At 39.8% G+C, this 17,771-nt stretch overlaps 1 protein-coding gene across 1 annotated transcript in view; it reads left to right on the forward strand.

Moving 5' to 3' along the window:
* The first annotated feature begins 209 nt into the window (after nucleotides 1–209).
* Nucleotides 210–17,771, forward strand: part of LOC139150768 (E3 ubiquitin-protein ligase rnf213-alpha-like) — an 81,704-nt gene continuing 64,142 nt past the window's right edge. The window contains exons 1-2 of the mRNA XM_070723164.1: nucleotides 210–579; nucleotides 15,877–15,975. Of these exons, the coding sequence (XP_070579265.1) occupies nucleotides 277–579; nucleotides 15,877–15,975 (402 nt within the window). The 5' untranslated portion in view covers nucleotides 210–276. The remainder of the gene's footprint in view (nucleotides 580–15,876; nucleotides 15,976–17,771) is intronic.

Below are 17,771 nucleotides of genomic sequence, written 5' to 3' on the forward strand. Positions count from 1 at the left end.
AAATGAACATGACTGGCAACGTTTTATACCAACCTGTTGGCATTGCAGATCATATTTCGCTGCTGTCACATTGCTGTTGTGAATTTCCCCGTGGTAGTTCTGTGGTGTTCTGGTAAATATAAAAACTTGCACATCGTTACGTTTGTACCATGAGTACAATATAACTCTTTTTCATTGTTTGATGTTATTTCTTCTCTCTTGAGGATCCCCTTTGATGAGATCTTATTGAAAGAAGCTTGTGAAACAGTCAATACTGCAGCAGTCCTCGTCAAGGAAATGGTTACCAAATGCTACTACAACAGTGAACACAAGATTGTCACTGATGCGTGCAACATGTACGGAGCTTGCCATGCTTTTGCCCATTCAATCATGCAGTCTAAAGAAGGACACCAGATCCAAGTAGATGAAGAAGGCCGAAAAGAATTGGAAGTGGCACTTAGTGAAGTGCTTTTTGCTGTTAGAAAGTGGATGCTGTTACACCTACCATACAGTATAATGCAGGACTCTTTCATCTCATCGTACAGCTATTCTTTAAGATCAAGTACTTCCTATCACATAACTGTTGAAGATGAACTCAAGGTGAGAAGTTGCTGTGGGATACTATGATTAGTCAGTTGAATTTTCGACAGCTTTAAGGTGTTTGGTTATGTTGATTGATGTGGAAAATTTCATGTGCTAAACTGAAGAATTGTGTTGATTTTCTCACAACCAATGACCTCTTTCAGTTTTTAGTCCCGGGGGGACTTATAGATTGGGTCATGTCCGTCCGTCCGTCCGTCCGTCCGTTCACGCAGATATCTCAGACATGCCGTAGTCAATTTCTTTCAAACTTTGCACAAGGATAGTACCCTACCCCATACAGATGCACGTCGATTTGTTTCACAATGTGATCAATTTGGCCGTGTTAGAGGACTTTTTAGTTTACACCTCCATAGACTCCAATGTATAAGGCAGTTCTCCATAGACTCCCATTTATAAGGCCAAGAAAATAAAAATTAGTTAGTATCATCAATTTTCCACACCTCATAAGTAATATTCCACTCTCACCAGCTTATGGGGTATACATTTCCCAGCTTATTCGATATGCTAGAGCATGCAGTTCATATGGTGATTTTGTAGAGAGACATGGCCACCTCTCTTACAAACTGTTAAATCAAGGTTACACCAGAGCAAGACTTGTCTCTACATTCAAACGCTTTTTTGGCAGGTATAAGCTGGTAGATAAATACAATATCGCTCTTCGACAAATGATCACTGATGGCATCGGTGACATTGGGCCTTAGTTAGTGACCACTACCGTACCTATCTGACTTATAGATTGATATATGGCGGGTGCCACATGTGGGGCAGGATGCGCTTACTATTTTCGAAACACCTGACATCACTTCTTGTCTTCTGGCCAGAGGTCCATATATCTTTCTTTCATGAATATGACTTTACTGTCTGTTCTGTGCTGTTTTGTGTCTATGTTTACAACTATTGTGTTATGAATTCTGACCTACTGTCATTGGATTATGGATTGGTATGATTGTGATTATTTTCATATTGCAAAAAGGATGCAGTGACAGTTTTTAGTCCCCAGGGGGCTTATAGATTAGGTAATGTCCGTCCGTTCGTCCATCCGTGAGTCCATCCATTCACGCAGATATCTCAGACATTTTGACAAAATGTCACGTGACCTTGGTGACCTTTGACCTCAAATATACATATTTGTCCATAACTAGGTAACCACAAGTGCTGCAACCTTCATACATGGTATGATGGGACACCTTATGACGCTACATATTGTACCTCATTAATTATGTGCATATCTAATTTTGAGCGAGCCAATAGAGCTGGAGGTCTGATTTTTGGTATATAGGGATAACTTAGCAATACAATTTTTTTTGACAAAATGTCACATGACCTTTGACCTCAAATATACATATTTGTCCATAACTCAGTAACCACAAGTGCTACACCCTTCATATTTGGTATGATGGGAGACCTTATGACGCCACATATTGTACCTCATTAATTATGCACATATCTAATTCTGAGCAAGCCAATAGAGCTGGATGTCTGATTTTTGGTATATAGGGATAACTATAGGATAGAAATTTTTTGACAAAATGTCATGTGACTTCGATAACCTTTTATCTAAAATATACGTTTATGTCAATAAATAAGTAACCACAAGTGCTATGTCCTTTATATTTAGTAGGATGGGAGACCTTATGACAACACACGCTTTACCTTATTAATTATGCACATATCTAATTCTTGGCAAGCGAATAGAGCTGGAGGTCTGATTTTTGGCATATAGGGATTAATTAGCAATACATTTTTTTTTCAAAATGTCATGTGACCTCGATGACCTTTGACCTTGATTATACATATATATGCATAACTCAGTAACCACAAGTTCTATACCTTCAATTTTGATAGGATATTAGACCTTAAGATGTCACATCTTGTACCTCATTTATTATGCGCATATGTATTTCTTGGCTGACCAATACAGCTAGAGGTCTGATCTTTTTTCCCGATTTAGAACCATAACTTAGACATGCCTCATGTGTTTCAAATTGGGAACAATGACATAGACCTATGTGCCCATAGATCTCAACATATACACTCCAGTGATACTTCTTAATGACCACATTTCCCTGCCCCATCAAGACTAATACTCCTATTACAAGTGGGGACTATGTCATTGTCAATTGTTTTCTAAGGCATTCAAATGATGATGAAAGTTGCACATACAAATTTTTGTACAAGTTTTTTCTTTTTTTACAACACTTTTCTTACATCTCGGGTAATCAAGCTTTGAAGAACACTATAAATGTAATGTTCATAATCATCTTTGTATTGTTTGGCATTGAAAATCGGCATTTCTTCACTACAAATTTCATTACGCTAAAATTAATATTAGCCAATACCACATCTGTAACTTTGTACTTCATAATATATCAGAATGCATATCTGGAAGTAGTTCCTGCTGCTTATGCAATATACCACCTGGCAAATCTCTCAAAGAATAACGATAATTTTCTCCAGCCATGTCACTTTTTCTTAAATTAACCCTTTGTGCCCCATTGCAACAATGTTGCAACATTTTTGCAAAGCCCAGCAGAAAATTTGCATACCAGGGTCCCCAAATCCAAAAACTTTCACTCACTGAACACCTCAGTGCAAATACAGTGAACGTATTTTTTTTAACTTCGCTGTAAATTTCTTGGTCGGTGTTTTTATGAAATGATTTCTTTTACAGGCAGGAAGAACTTGAAAATAAAAATAAAATGATTTTCTTATGATAAATATCGCTGTTATTTTTTTTATGTGTGACAGAAATGACTTAGTTGAATAGTTGTAAAAATTGTTGAACGTCATGAAACTTTCCTGTATATAAACAATTTGGACCAATTATGTTACCGGTATATCTCTGTAACGTAGTTCAATGTTTATCATGAATTCTACGCACTGAATTTCTTACCTGAATCAGTGTGGCACGTAGGTTACCGTGACGGTAAAGTACTATTTACAATTTCCTAAGACTTCAGAAACAAGCAAATGTCACGAACGTTCATGAATGCAAAAGTTTTGGCGACAAAAATAGCCAACGTTTTCAAGTCATTTGAAAGTATAAACGTTTCGAAGCAATAATATATATACAGTACATATCTCTGTGTGAAATCTAGACGGGGTTCCCCTTCGAGGTCATCAAGAGTTCACGTCTACGTTGTTTTGTCTTCATACCGGAAGTCACTCAACGCCGCAAAATTGATGCGTGGTACTCCAAGAAACACTCGTTCTTACACAGATGCACGTTGCACTGCTTGCATCCCCAAGTTGTTTCAACAGGATAGCCCTTTGGTGTTTTCTTGCCAGTCTTGCTACATTGCCGACAACATTTCTTCTTACGCTTCACAGATGTGGTTAGCGATGTTGTCGGCGTTGATGCTGTTCTCGACTTCGGTGACTTGACTTTGTGGCCCGCGCTTCCGACGACTTGTAAAACCGCCAATCAGCTGACTTGCTAGATCAAGGCGATAATCTTTCTGCCGATATCTTCGTCGAGGGTTTGGTGAATGTGTAATGCTGTACAATATAAAGGCGTTGATGATCATCCAATCGACAAAAAAACAGAACAAGTACTTCCAAAACTTCATGTACTTGTTGTTGATTGGGTAGTACGAAGCCATCTGGTCACTGAGGTCGACGCCGCCCATGTACTTATTGTACTCCCTCACCACTGATGGAACGAATATCTCCTTCCCTTTCCTCTGAACTTCCAAGCCGCCAGGATTGCAGTTGGAACTCAGCAGGGTCACATCACGCTTGTCGTGCCACAAAGTAGCTGTGATTTCACCGCTTGCTCGGAAGACATAGTCACCTGGTTTCAGCTTCGTCGCTGGCTTTGACACTGCGGCCGGAAGTCCTTTACTGTTCTTGCAAACTGTGCTGCAAACGTACGTTTGCCTGTTCAACAAGCTTCGACTCCAAGGCGAAGGGAACTGAAGAAATTATCATAGTAAATATGATGTCCTAATCCAAAATATCTGCTAGTCAGATCAACGACAACACTATAGCCAAGACCATGTTGCATGTGCTCTCCCTTTCCAGCGTACGGATCATATCAAATGTATAACCAGTGTGTGGACATGCAGCTGACCAGATTTTAAATCCCCACTTCACAGGCTTCGCTGGCATATACTGAATCATCGGTGATCGCCCGGCGAATTTACACATAGCCTCGTCGATCAAAATTTCTCTGAAAGGGATGAACTTCATGGGAAATTTAGAACGAAGTTGATCGATCATCGGCCGATCTTTTATACATCCGATCTCTGCCTGGGTCTTGTTGGTTGGGTTCGCCATACGGATTGTTGACATGAAATACTGGTTCAACTTCAGGAAACGATTTCGGGACATGACTTTCGCTATCCCTGGTACATGAAGACGGTCGTCCGTTGACCAGTAGTGGCGTATTTTGGGCAATGAGTGAATACCCATCAAAATGAGAACACCAATATACGCTTTCATCTCATTTCTGTCAACCGGACTCCACTCAGTGTCGACTTTCTGTGAAAGATCCTGTCTAAACTGCGTGTATTTGTTGGTTTCGTGGACGAGATGATCAAGAAAGTCGTCTGTCATGAACAGTTGGAAAAAATCCAACTGATCACCCGTACACCCCAGATTGTGAAATGGGCCAGATTCGTCGCTGTTGAAAGGAAATAAAGTTATTTCGTCATTTGAAGTTTCTGACCACTCCAGATCGGCTACAGTAACGTCGTCTGCATGTTGGTCTTCGATCAAACGCTGGGCTAGTTCAGCAGGATCGATGTCACTCGCGCTGCCATTTTCCTGTCGATAGGTTTCCCTCGCAATCTCCACTCGCAGTTGTTGTTCAGATATTTCCTCTGTCGTGAAACCTTCAAAATCGCTGACGGAATGAGAGTCCCAAAGAAAATGTCCCAAACGGTATTGTTTCTCACTTCCGGGGTCGACATATCAAAACAAATTTTAAATAAATGAATATTTAAATCTGTAGAGTTTTCCCACGGTGCGGGTCGTGTCACTCAAAGAAAAGTTCAGGTCGTCTGTGTGTGCGGGGCGGGAAAAAATCTTTTATACATGAAGGGGGCGCGGGAAAATGTATTCATGTATGTGTGATGTCGTAGGTAAGATGTTGTTAAACGTCACTGAGGCTTGTGTAGTCGTCACGACAAAAACTAATGATGTAATCAATCCTTGTTTACTAATTAGAAATGGAGGCCTCTTGAGGCCGTAAGGGGATCACTGTACTGCATTTGTACAGGCCGTGTCAGGCCTAACCGGGCGTACGTGAATACAATTAGTGGAGCCATCTCAGGCCGAATCGGAGCGCAAAGGGTTAAACTTGGTTCCTCTACAGTTATTATATTTACCAGTTAGAAATGCCTTACGAACAAACTAAATTATTGGTGTTTTAACAATGTTTTTTGGATAAGAAGTAATTAACAACAAAGCAATAATAATGGAAATATCAAAAGTTAGAGTTATGAACCCTTTAATTACTTTGCAAATAATTGGAGCTTCATAATAACTGTGCTTAGAGCATTGATAGAGACGTGCAATCATTCAGTTAGGCCCTATCCTCGACTGTCCCAACTCTTTCATGTCATAAGATGTATGCACACTTCGTAATTGGTTACTGTCTACTTTAAATCCCGTCTCAACTGTGATTCTCAGTGTTACCTCAACATTTAACCTTCTCAATGTTACCTCATCATTTAACCACTATTTGTCAATAGGTAAACTGTTTCATACCTACATTTCCTTTAGATTACTGCATGCCTCCAACCAGAACCTCTTGACAGTTTCTAGTGTGCTTTCTGCGATACTTTATTGCGGGTGTAGATGAGTACAACAATTTTCCTAAAAGCAGCAGAGACTCTCGGGTCATTAGCGATTTTTACAAGATCTTGTAAAACTTGAGGTTCATATTCAGTCTACTTGTCAACCCTGCTTTCCCGACTACAGCTCGAATTATTCCGACGTTTACATCGGGTACAGCTTACCATTGGACTAACGTTACGCTCATGAATAGCCAACCATTTCCGAATGAAGCCGACGTTTTTTCGCTCAAACGCGGAAGAGAAAGCCGACGCTTGAGAGCTTTGGTTTTCTGCGTAAGAGCAGGGCTTGTCTGATGGGTTTGGTAGGTTTTTGATCAAATGTAAAGCGACCAAAAGTTACGGAGTCTCATTTCTCATACTTTTGAAACGCCACGTCTATCCATCCATGGTCGATCATTAGCCCTGCGTACAGGTCTGTGTGTTCCCGGCGTTCCACCACACCTCCGTATAACGCCGGGAACACACAGACCTGTACGCAGGGCTAGGTCAATCATCTGATCATAGTGTCAATATTCAAGTCGATCGACATCGCGTTTTGGCCGTGGTTGTGTGCATCGCGGAAGAGAAAGTAGACGCTTGAAAACTTTGATTTTCTGCGCAAGAGAGGATTTTGTCTGTTGGTTGTCCATCACAGTGTCAAATTTCAGGTCGACCGATATTGCGTTGCGTGTACCGTGTCACAATCCACTGCCGGGTGCATTGTACACATACCGGTGGAGTACAGGTTGGCGTTCGGTGTCGTCAGTTTGGGATTTTATCAAACATGAACACTGAAATTTAGCTCTCTTTTCCAATAATATTCAACATCACCAAAAAATCAGTAATCAGCTCGTGAATTCATTTAATTGTGAAACTAATACAGTGAATTAAAATCACTGAAAATTGTCTTCCTATAATTCATTGAATAAACGGTTTGATTTTAACTGTATCTTCAGTCAAGTTTATTTAAATCAGTAAAAGTCTTTGTACGGCCAGACTGGTCAGGATTCTAACGGGTCGTTTTCTGGGTTGTGAAAACCCTATTCTAAGATGTATTTCAAAATGTTTGTTCAAGTCATGAGCTAATATGATTCTACACAACAGTCAGTGTGCGAAATTAAGAGAAAATAGCTTCAGGTCATAAGGGCCTTCACCAAGCCAAAGCTTCAGGTCCTTACAGACAACTGCCGGTCTTCAATAAATGCAGTTGTTAACGACCATTAAAGTAAACACTCTCTCGACTAATACTATGCTTTTTAATGTTGTAATATTTAATTTTTCATGTTCTTTTATCAATACAAAAGGACTATTTTTCACATAGATTGCAGAATAGTGTAAGTGAATGCATCATTCAGCTACATGATCTGGAATCTGAAAAAGATCACAGCCCTCATCTTCCTCACTATCATGTGCACACATTTATCAATGTTTTCCACCAGGGATGGGAGGGGGGACTATGGGACTAACACGAGAATTTGACTTTTTTTTCTAGCCATGTCAAATCCCCCCCTTTCGGACCATAAAATGATGTCAAACACCCAGGGGCCGGCGAGTACAGACTCATACACTGACTACGTGTGGGTGATGAAAGCGAGACAGTTTGTCTCTCGTGACAGTCTATGGGAGATGATGTTCTCTACATGGCTGTGTAAAATTGTACACTACACAGGGGTTTCATTAAGTTTTGAAGTAGGGGGCGGAGAATGGAAAAGTAGGCGGCTTGCAGCTGCCATGCCTACAAAGCGGTCGTCGTCGGGGGAGGGTCGGGAGGGGTGTTCCCCCTCCCGGCCGAAGGCCGGAAATCCCGAAAAATGAGCTAAAATCTACTTCAGTTTTACAGCTCACAGTCACTTGAATTTCTAGTATTTTCAGGGGAATTGTCAGCAGTGTTCCAGGGCAATTTGTGTACGTTCATATCATATAAGCCATTTTCCTGGGAGATTAGGCCTAAATATGATAATTCAAAATTAAAAATGATAAAATGTGGTAATGTTGACGATAATTTGAACAAAGAAAACAAGTAGAGCCTCTATGCTTTTAGGAGGTAAACTATAATAATTCCCTATTATTAATGATATAAATTTGATATGATATTATACAGTGTTACATCTAGACAGGGGGATAGGGGATTCCCCTCTGTTGAAATGTTGGCACCCCCAATTAATTTGTCAAGGGGACCACTCCCCCTTCCATGAAATGGTGCCAGTCACACCTTAGAGGTACAAGTAGAACACATGAACTGGTGAAATGCCCCCGAAATTTTCTGGTAAAGGGGGAAAATCCCCTTTGTTGATGCCATCCTGGATGAAACACTCATAATGTTATGCTTAAAATTAAGAACCCTGATGTTTGGTATGGAAATCTGTAGATGAAGAACTTTGATACCACTGGAGAGGTAAAAAGGATAATTTATATAACGAATAATGATAAAAAATGACAATCATTACCATATTTCGCAAATAGAATCAAAGATCCTCAAGGTTATCTGACTATATGGGTATGCAAGTAAGAACCTTGATATAGGATATGAAAATTTGTACGTTCAGAAGCGCAAATTTGGATTTAACTTAGCGATCGCTTTTGAAGTGAATTTAGAGGTCTGATCGTATTGTAACCACTCTGGGCGACGTTCTTATTGGCGTTGATAGACCGAAGAGCAGTACATATACGTCCAGCTGGTTATACTCCTTCACAATTACGCCTACCGCAGTGCAACGCACATCGGCTTACTAAAATTCCAACTGTAATCGGAAAGTTTTTCGTGAGAAAAAAATCAGGTCATTGCCTTCGAAAACAGTTTAAATCCACGTATTATCCTTCAATTGTTCTTGGTCCACTTCAAAACCGAGGATCGTACAGCGAAGCTTGACCTTGCGATCACTTCCGTCTTCATTTGTTCATCAACCATTTTGAATTGAGCTAACGACGGCCGACAGGTGTAGTATGCACGTTTTCATTAGCGTATATAAAGGTCACCAAATAGGAATCAGCAATTCAGGTAGCCAATAGAATCGTCAATTGCAATTCCGATTTTTATTGAGGCAGTATACGCAAGACCGTGCTGCATCGTAGTACAAGGCGATCGTAGTAGTCGCTCGTCTTCTAAATTTTGTTTCACATAAAAGCCGTTGAAAAGTTTGATTACACAGCTTGTGAAACTTGTCCGTATCATTTCAGAAGGTAAAAAATATTTTAGCTATGAAAGAGTTCAAATTTCCAAAAAAGTAGCCGGCGAAATCGTGAGAGTAACCGGTCAATTTCGCCGGCTGCCGGCTCTTAATGAAACCCCTGCACTACATCAGGGCATGTGATATTGTGATTTGAAAATGGTTGGCAAGCTGAAAATCACTTCTGAAATTAGCCAACGTGAGTGTTAGAGGAGTGAGTGAATACCCTAGTACCCTGAAAACGGTCATAAGTATGGGGAGTGTGTGAATAATATTTTATGCAAACATGGATCACTACGTCTTTTTTAATTGTAATGTAAAACAGAAGGAAGAAAATACTTGGTATGTATTTTGATATGACGAATGGCTTACTTTCATAATTTTTCAAAAAATAAATGTGCCTAAATGTGGCCTCTGTTGCATTCATGAAGAAACAGTGAAGTTATACTTGTAATTAAAAGGACAAGTATCGTAACTTTTTTCTCGATTATAGAATTGCAGACAACATGAATGGCACACGTCGCCACTCGCGGAAATGAATGCATATTTTCTGATTGAAAAGTTTTGACTGAGCGATTGCTGGGTCTCATCGCCTTTTAAAATGATTCTGAAAAGTTTGACAGACACTCTATACTGCTGAAAACGATCGCGACACGATCAGTTAATGATACCGTAAAATCTTAAAAGACGTAATTTTTTGCGATATTTAGGCGTACAGCCCAGGATGACGGTGAGTTTTGCATGCCTGTCGTAAAACGGTATACATCGAAACAATTTGAAGCCCTACTCTCGGCCTCTGAGAGTATACACGACGGATCGTGCAACTCGACAAAACTGTTACAAAACTGTTATGATAAGGCCGCTCTGTTTTATAAAATGTGCACTTGTTATCACGTCGATATATCGTGCTAACAGTCGGCCTTGTGAACTTTGGTTGAAGACCAACGAGCAAGCAAGATGATCTAGCGGTCCAGAAACAAACGTAGCGAAACGTGAACTTGACTGTCGACTGCTGGTAGCACTATTGGGCTGTCGTGAACATCTTATCCTTGTATTGGCCGTTGTTCAAAACCTTGAAGGTAAAAAATACCTCCATGTTCAAAACCAAATATGTTAGGCAACAGCACTGTACTCGTAGAAGGTTTTTGTCTCAAACTCTTCATGAACCGTTTCTGTTTTGAATGCGTCAATTGAAAATCAAAGGAAAGAAAACGGAGTCAGTTTGATAAAATGAAGGGCTGTATTATGTACATTTGTGTAATTGTAAATTCCGAACACTTGAAGTGTGGAATTAGTGAATTGATACTGGGTGTTGTTATCATATGACACAGATATGCTAAAATTACCAGGGTTACACTCACTAGACAAGTATTATTATAATATTGTATCGCATTGTTGCACCAAAATAAATCCATTCCATTGCTAGAATCTGCATGCACGGACGTAATTCATGCTGATCTGAATGTAATCAGCTGCACCGTGCTATGCGCCTCGATCGTAGGGATTAGACTCTTCGTAAATGTAAAACGTCGAAAGACAAAAAATTACTATGTTGCGACATTGTCCCTCCCCGTCTGGTGTACCATAGATCGAATTCCCCACTACCAGGACACGAAGTGCGATCAATATCCCCTGTTGCTCCGCACTCCCACGGTGGAAAACATTGATAGGTGCATGACATTCACGTCTGAATCATATGATTCAAAGTTAGTCATTATCTGCATCTGTTACAGGTCTTGACGGAGAAATTTTCATCATCTATTCCAAATTCCAGTCGGTCATAAGGACCGACATGTTGCTAAAAACTTTCGGCCCGACGAGAAATCTGTCGGTCTCGGACCGCCGACCGATGTTAATTTCGCACACTGACAACAGTCTGGTGAAATTTTGCTATTATTTTAACTTCAGATGATACGCTGTCTCTCATGAAATATATTACAAACACTATGTTTCCCCCAGCAGCTACAGATCAAGACATTAACATCAATGTTTTATGCAATGTTTGGTCTATTATACTTGCTATACCGCTCTTTCAGAAGTGTGTTGTTGTGATGCAATGAAGTGATTAAAGTGATTTATTATCCTTGCCAACTGTATGCAGTTGATGACAGGCCCGAGTGATATCAAATTAATTTTTCTGACATTTTTTTTTAAACTTTATCCATGAAAACATGCATGTTGTAATTGATTGTAATAATGATTATTCTGTATGCTGAAATGGTGTTTGATCATTAAATTAATCCAAAATGTCTTCAAATAATTTGTTGCATACAGGGGAGAGACCCTCCCTGAAACCCTCCCCCTGTGTGTATGTTGAAATAGCCTTTTATACACTGTATAAGAATGCATAAAATTGCTCAGACATGTCTTCAAATTTAAAAAAATCTTAACACCCCCCCCCCCCCCCCCCCCCGCAACTGTACTTTTCTGAATTTTCCGCCTACTTCAAAAAATTTTGAGAACCCTGTCAGTATTTTGTCCCTTCTCAAATGTTTTTGTAATTGATGAATGTATTTTATTTGACCTCCTTGTAAAAAGGTATTTACCTTTATAGAGTAATCAAGTTTCAGGATTGATAGTACTCTTACTACTTCCACTACCACTACTACTACTACTACTACTACTACTACTACTACTACTACTACTACTTCTTCTTCTACTACTATTAAATGGACATTATTGCTATCTTTTGACCGTTTTTTCACCAATATTGTTGCAAACGAGCAGTTGCTGATATTCTCTGTTTCCACTGGCACTCATTTTTTTTTGCATTTTCAGAAGAAAGTCAGATGTTTACGAAAATACTCTAGTTAGTATTCGTATATTTTACGAAGATATTTGACCACTAACCATTATGAAAAACGTTTGAAGGGAAATGTAAACGTTGGTTTTACGCCAAACCTTTCATTTTGCCAATTTTACTTGCAATAGAACACCACTACGTCCTTTTACTAAAATGATATCGTCCAAAATCTTCAACCAATCAATGACCCTGTATTAACCATAATTAAGTCTCTGTGCTCGAAATGCACAGGTTTTGATATCGGGACCATGCACTTTCGGTCTGAAAGCCATCTTTTAATGGACAATGCAGTTGCCACGCGAATACACAGCAGACATCACATGGTGTATGGCAGTTATTCAGATACGGAGCGGCCGATACTGCTTGCGATCGACGATGACTAAACTAGTACCGGGTCCAATCTCTGAAACTTTAATAAGGCATTACCGGTGGTAAGCTTTATCAGACAAAGAAAGAGATCGAGTAGCTTCGGCTACAAAGAGCCACAAACTGTGAAATAGCTTGAGACTTGGCAAAAAAGAGCATGATTACCATTTTGAAGTACGTTAGCTTTGGGTCCATAGCTGTGGTGTTTTTGGACAGGCTTTCTGACTTTTATAATGCTGTTTTGACTTTTACGTTATTAATCCTGCCACCACAGCTATGGGCAACTCCGTAGACTTTCGTCCGTGTTACACCTGACAGGACCTTTGTCGCAACTTTGTTTGGCGATATTTCAAAAAGTTTCCATCCAAATAACAAATTGCCACATCGACAGCCTGGTTATTAGTGAGTAACCACGACCAGAAATCCGCTCAAAATTCACTGAAATGTCACCTTTTTTCTAGCTTTACCCGACATGACTACCAGAGACAGCCATTTTGCTAGCGTAAAACTGTTGGTCGAGGCTCACTGCAGCATGTCACTGTAGTGATGTAGCGATGACCTCTCAACTTATTAGTGGAAGCAGTTTCTCCGCCAAAATCAGGCAATTTTAATCCCAAACTTAAATTAAGCTTCGTTTTAGAGCACTCCCCACCCAGTCTAGGTACACAATGTGCTCAGCTGGGCTTCTAAACTTACACAAGGCCCACTTTTCTCTGTGTGTGCGAGAGAAATGTTCGTATCTGCCGCTATTGTAAATCACATTCCACCCATGAGCACTCGTGCGAAAACCAGCCTTGCAAACAAAAGAGCATCACCATGTAACACTTGAAAATCATCATTTTTTAACTAATTTTTAACCACCACTCAGGTATTTACTGTCTACGATGATCATTTTCTACTCTCTTACAATTTTTACTTTTTTTCTCTTCAGAAGTTTTACAAATTTCGTAATTTTCTCTTGTTGCATGCCTCTGTGAACGTAAACGTTCAACACTCGATTTTGCAGATGTTCTTTTGTTTGCAAGACTTGTTTTTCAAGCGTGCTCCTGGGTGTAATGGCGGATTCGAACGAACATTACCCTTGCATACCAGTAGAGCCAGAAAAGTTGGCTTAAGCACAGCTGAGCACATCATGTACATAGACAAAGTTGGTGTGCTCAAAAACGAAGCTCAATGCAAGTTACTACAAAACTTTGAGAACTTCCATACACACTCTTGTTGGTTTCCTCTGTGAATGTAAATGTTCAAAGCTTGATTTTGCAGATGCTCTTTTGTTTGCAAGACTTGTTTTTCAAGCGTGCTCCTTGGTGTAATGGCGGATTCAAATGAACATTCCCCTCGCACAGAGCCAGAAAAGTTGGCTTTGCGTAAGTTTAGAAGCACAGCTGAGCACATCATGTACGTAGGTGAGGTGGGTGTACTCGAAAACGAAACTCAATGCAAGTTTGCGATTAAAAATCGGCTGTTTTTGGCGGAAAACTGCACGCCGCAAATCCAAGGTGCTGCAAGCAGTTAGGCAGTCAGCAGGGCTGATAGCCTGTTAGCATAGCCCTGCCATGCAGAGCTAGGTTAAAGCCAGTAACTGCATGCATGCTGCTACCACATGAAAAGCCAAATCAGCCAAACGTTGAAGCGACTCATCCTGTACTGCAGTCTCACCCCCGTGGTGTCACACAAAGTCGACAGGAAGACACATATCGACATCCGGTTCCAAAGTCCCAATCGACTGACCCCGTCCTCTGGTCAGTAATCAGAACGGCGTGAATACGCCATACGACTGTTCATTCCAGAGACATTTATATTAGGCTAAGATTTTCTTATTTTTTCTAAAGCACGTTTAAATGAAATAATGTTGAGACAAGGAACTTCGGCCCGAGAACTTCGTGTTTCACTCCAGCCAGGGTTTATGCTTCAACCCGAGCTTCGTCCGAACAAATATTGTTCTGTAGTGCCAGTAAAGGATGCATGTCTCAGGGAATGTATGCTGTCTCTTGTTTTCAACCCTACAATGCAAAATTGTGGAGATAAACGATATGTTCGTGTTCGTGACATGCACTTTATGGTTTCCATGGCAATCATTTATCACAACCGATTTCCTGCAATCGTTGTTTGCGTTTGTTTAGTGGTATTTGATTTCGCTAAAGAGTTCTGTCATATCACTGTCAGACAGCAAAGTCAGTGCCACAAACGAGTGACCGGAATTCGGAAAGCAAGGGCGACTGCTGCCGTCTCAAGTCTCTGTCATTGCGATATATTCACTTTTGGTTCGAAATGCCATTCAACTAATACATATAATTATACGATGACCAGAGAATAATAACATTCGAACAGATCTTGTGTGTCGAGAGGTGACTCCAATCGCGATGATAATCGATCGACACTACCCGGCGCGGTGTCAGGATGTCACCAAGTTCAACAAGTGATCATGTGTCTATGGTTTTATTTCTGTTTCACAGTCTGTGTTATTCGATACTAAAATAAAACTAACAAGCAAATGCCCTGTTTTGTTTCACTATTTTACAGTAGTTTGTGAGACGTATATTTGTTCATGTGCATGCTCCTCAATATCCATTGTGCTGAAGTTAGTGTGTAGGTCACAGGCCGCTCACGTGTTTAGCTGCAGGTTGACGGTTGACGTATGCGTAGTAATATTCGTTATGTGCTGGGGTTCAATCATGGTGGTTGGTTCAAATCGCACGGACGCCCTTACCAACACTGAACCTTGCCGTAAAGAGCAAGAAGGTGGTTTTACACATGCGTGAAGCCATCCTTGGTCACAATTTGGGTCTACTATTGATTTTGTCCGGGGATATCAGTGATCGACAAAATAAAAACAAGTCAAAGATAGCAATAATGTCCCTTTAATGACATATGTAAATGAATTTATTCCACAAAAGGATCCAACATGGCTAGTTGGTAGCCATTCTGTCATGATTGTTTGTTTGTTTCATGTCTAGAGCTGTTGCCAGACATGTCAATGTATTGAGACATACCGGTACATGCATGTCATGGTGCAGCCCTATATCCAGGTCACTACTGTGCACTGTGTTTGTTGCCTAACTGGATGGCAATAAAAATAAACTGCTCAGCAAAATCATCTAGACAGATCATTAGTTTTAAAAATGGTTGATGTACAATGTCATTCATGATAACTTACTCATATTTGTATTCTTTTCAGATTTGGCATCGATTACTGTCTGTAGATTTTCAGGATGAATCTTCCATAGGTATATGGAGAAAGGAGTTCTCAGACGTTTTAAAAAGCAGAGTTGTGAAGGTTAGTGCATAAAATTTTGTATTTTGGGAATGCTAAAAAGGCGTAAGGGAGCGCTGCATCCGAGACACAAGACACTGCATTTTGCTCAAAAATTACTTTTTGCAAATATTCATTCAATTTTACTTAATTTGTTAACTTGAGATTAGAATATTGGTTTTGTTTACCTTTAAACTTGTCAAGCAGTCATAAGTTGCGTGTAAAGAAGTGTTAACCCTTTGCAGCCCAGCTCATTTGCATAACAATGCACAGTGGAGACAAGAACTCCCCACTCTACAATTAAAATATTCTGTAATCATTAACAGTGTATTGTTTATTCCAAATTTGTAAAAAAGTGGCTCAAAACTGACTACAGCAACCTAATTATTTTAAAGCTTATGAAATTTCCTTTTCAATGATATATTAATTATGGGGAATTCAATAAATTTTCTTTACACTTTTCCTCATCGAATGAAACTGGCACACTTTTCCTTTTCTGGTAAGAAGTCCCAGATGAAATAAAAATAAATAAAACCCATCATTTGAGTGTGTTTCTTCATTTTTTACATGATGTTATTTTGAAGATCAATGTTTTTCTAACTTTGCAATTTTTGTAGCATTATAGAGCCGAGAATTTGCCGTACATATTATTACAGATCATCAACCAACCTGTACAAAATTTCATGGTGCACATTGAGGAAATATTTGCATCATTTTTAGTCCCCATGGACACCGTCCGGGGGACTTATAGGTTTGGTCATGTCTGTGCGTCCGTGCGTCCCTCCGTTCACGCAGATATCTCAGAGGTGCCGGGAGTGATTTCATTCAAACTTGGTACACAGATTACTTCATATGTCATACATACCGGTATGTGATACAACCCAATATGTCCGCCGTGCGGCCATTTTATTACAATTTTTTCATGTACAGAGCCATAACTCAGACATGTTTCAACCTATTTTATTGAAAGTTGGTACAAGGACATTGATCTATGTCATACATATGCACGTCAATTTGTTTTACAACATGATCCAATATGGCTGCGTGGCGGCCATTTGTTAATTTTTTCATGTCCTTAGCCATTACTCTCTCAGCATGTCTCAACCGATTTTATTCAAAGTTGGTACAAGGACACTGACCCATGTCATACATATGCACATTGATTTGTTTTGTGATACGAGCCAATATGGCTGCCATGCGGCCATTTTCTTATGATTTTTTCATATATTGATCCATTACTCAGGCATATCGTAACCGATTTTATTCAAAGTTGGTACAAGGACATAACCATGTCATACATATGGACATCAACTTGTTTCATGATATGATCTAATATGGCCGCATGGCAGCCATTTTGTTACAATTTTTTCATGTCCTTAGCCATAACTCAGGCCCGTCTTAACCGATTTTATTCCAACTTGGTACAAGAACATTGACAAATGTCATGCATATGCACATTGATTTGTTTTGTGATATGATCCAATATGGCCGCCAAGCCGCTATTTTGTTACGATTTTATTTTACGATAAGATTGAATATGGCTGCATGGCGGCCATTTTGTTACGTTTTTTTAAGTCAGGAGCCATAACTCTGGCAAGTCTCAACTGCTTTTTTTCAAAGTTGGTACATGGACATTGACTTATGTCATACATATGCATGTAGATTTTTAAGACAGTAAGATCAAATATGGCTGCTTGACGGACATTTTCAGAGCCATAACTCAGACATATTTCAACCTGTATCATTCAAAGTTGGTACAAGGACATTAACCTATTTCATACATATGCACATCAATTTGTTTCACGGCATGTAGCAGTATC

This window comes from Ptychodera flava, chromosome 15, assembly GCF_041260155.1.
Source record: "Ptychodera flava strain L36383 chromosome 15, AS_Pfla_20210202, whole genome shotgun sequence".
In the NCBI taxonomy this organism is placed as follows: Eukaryota; Metazoa; Hemichordata; class Enteropneusta; family Ptychoderidae; genus Ptychodera; species Ptychodera flava.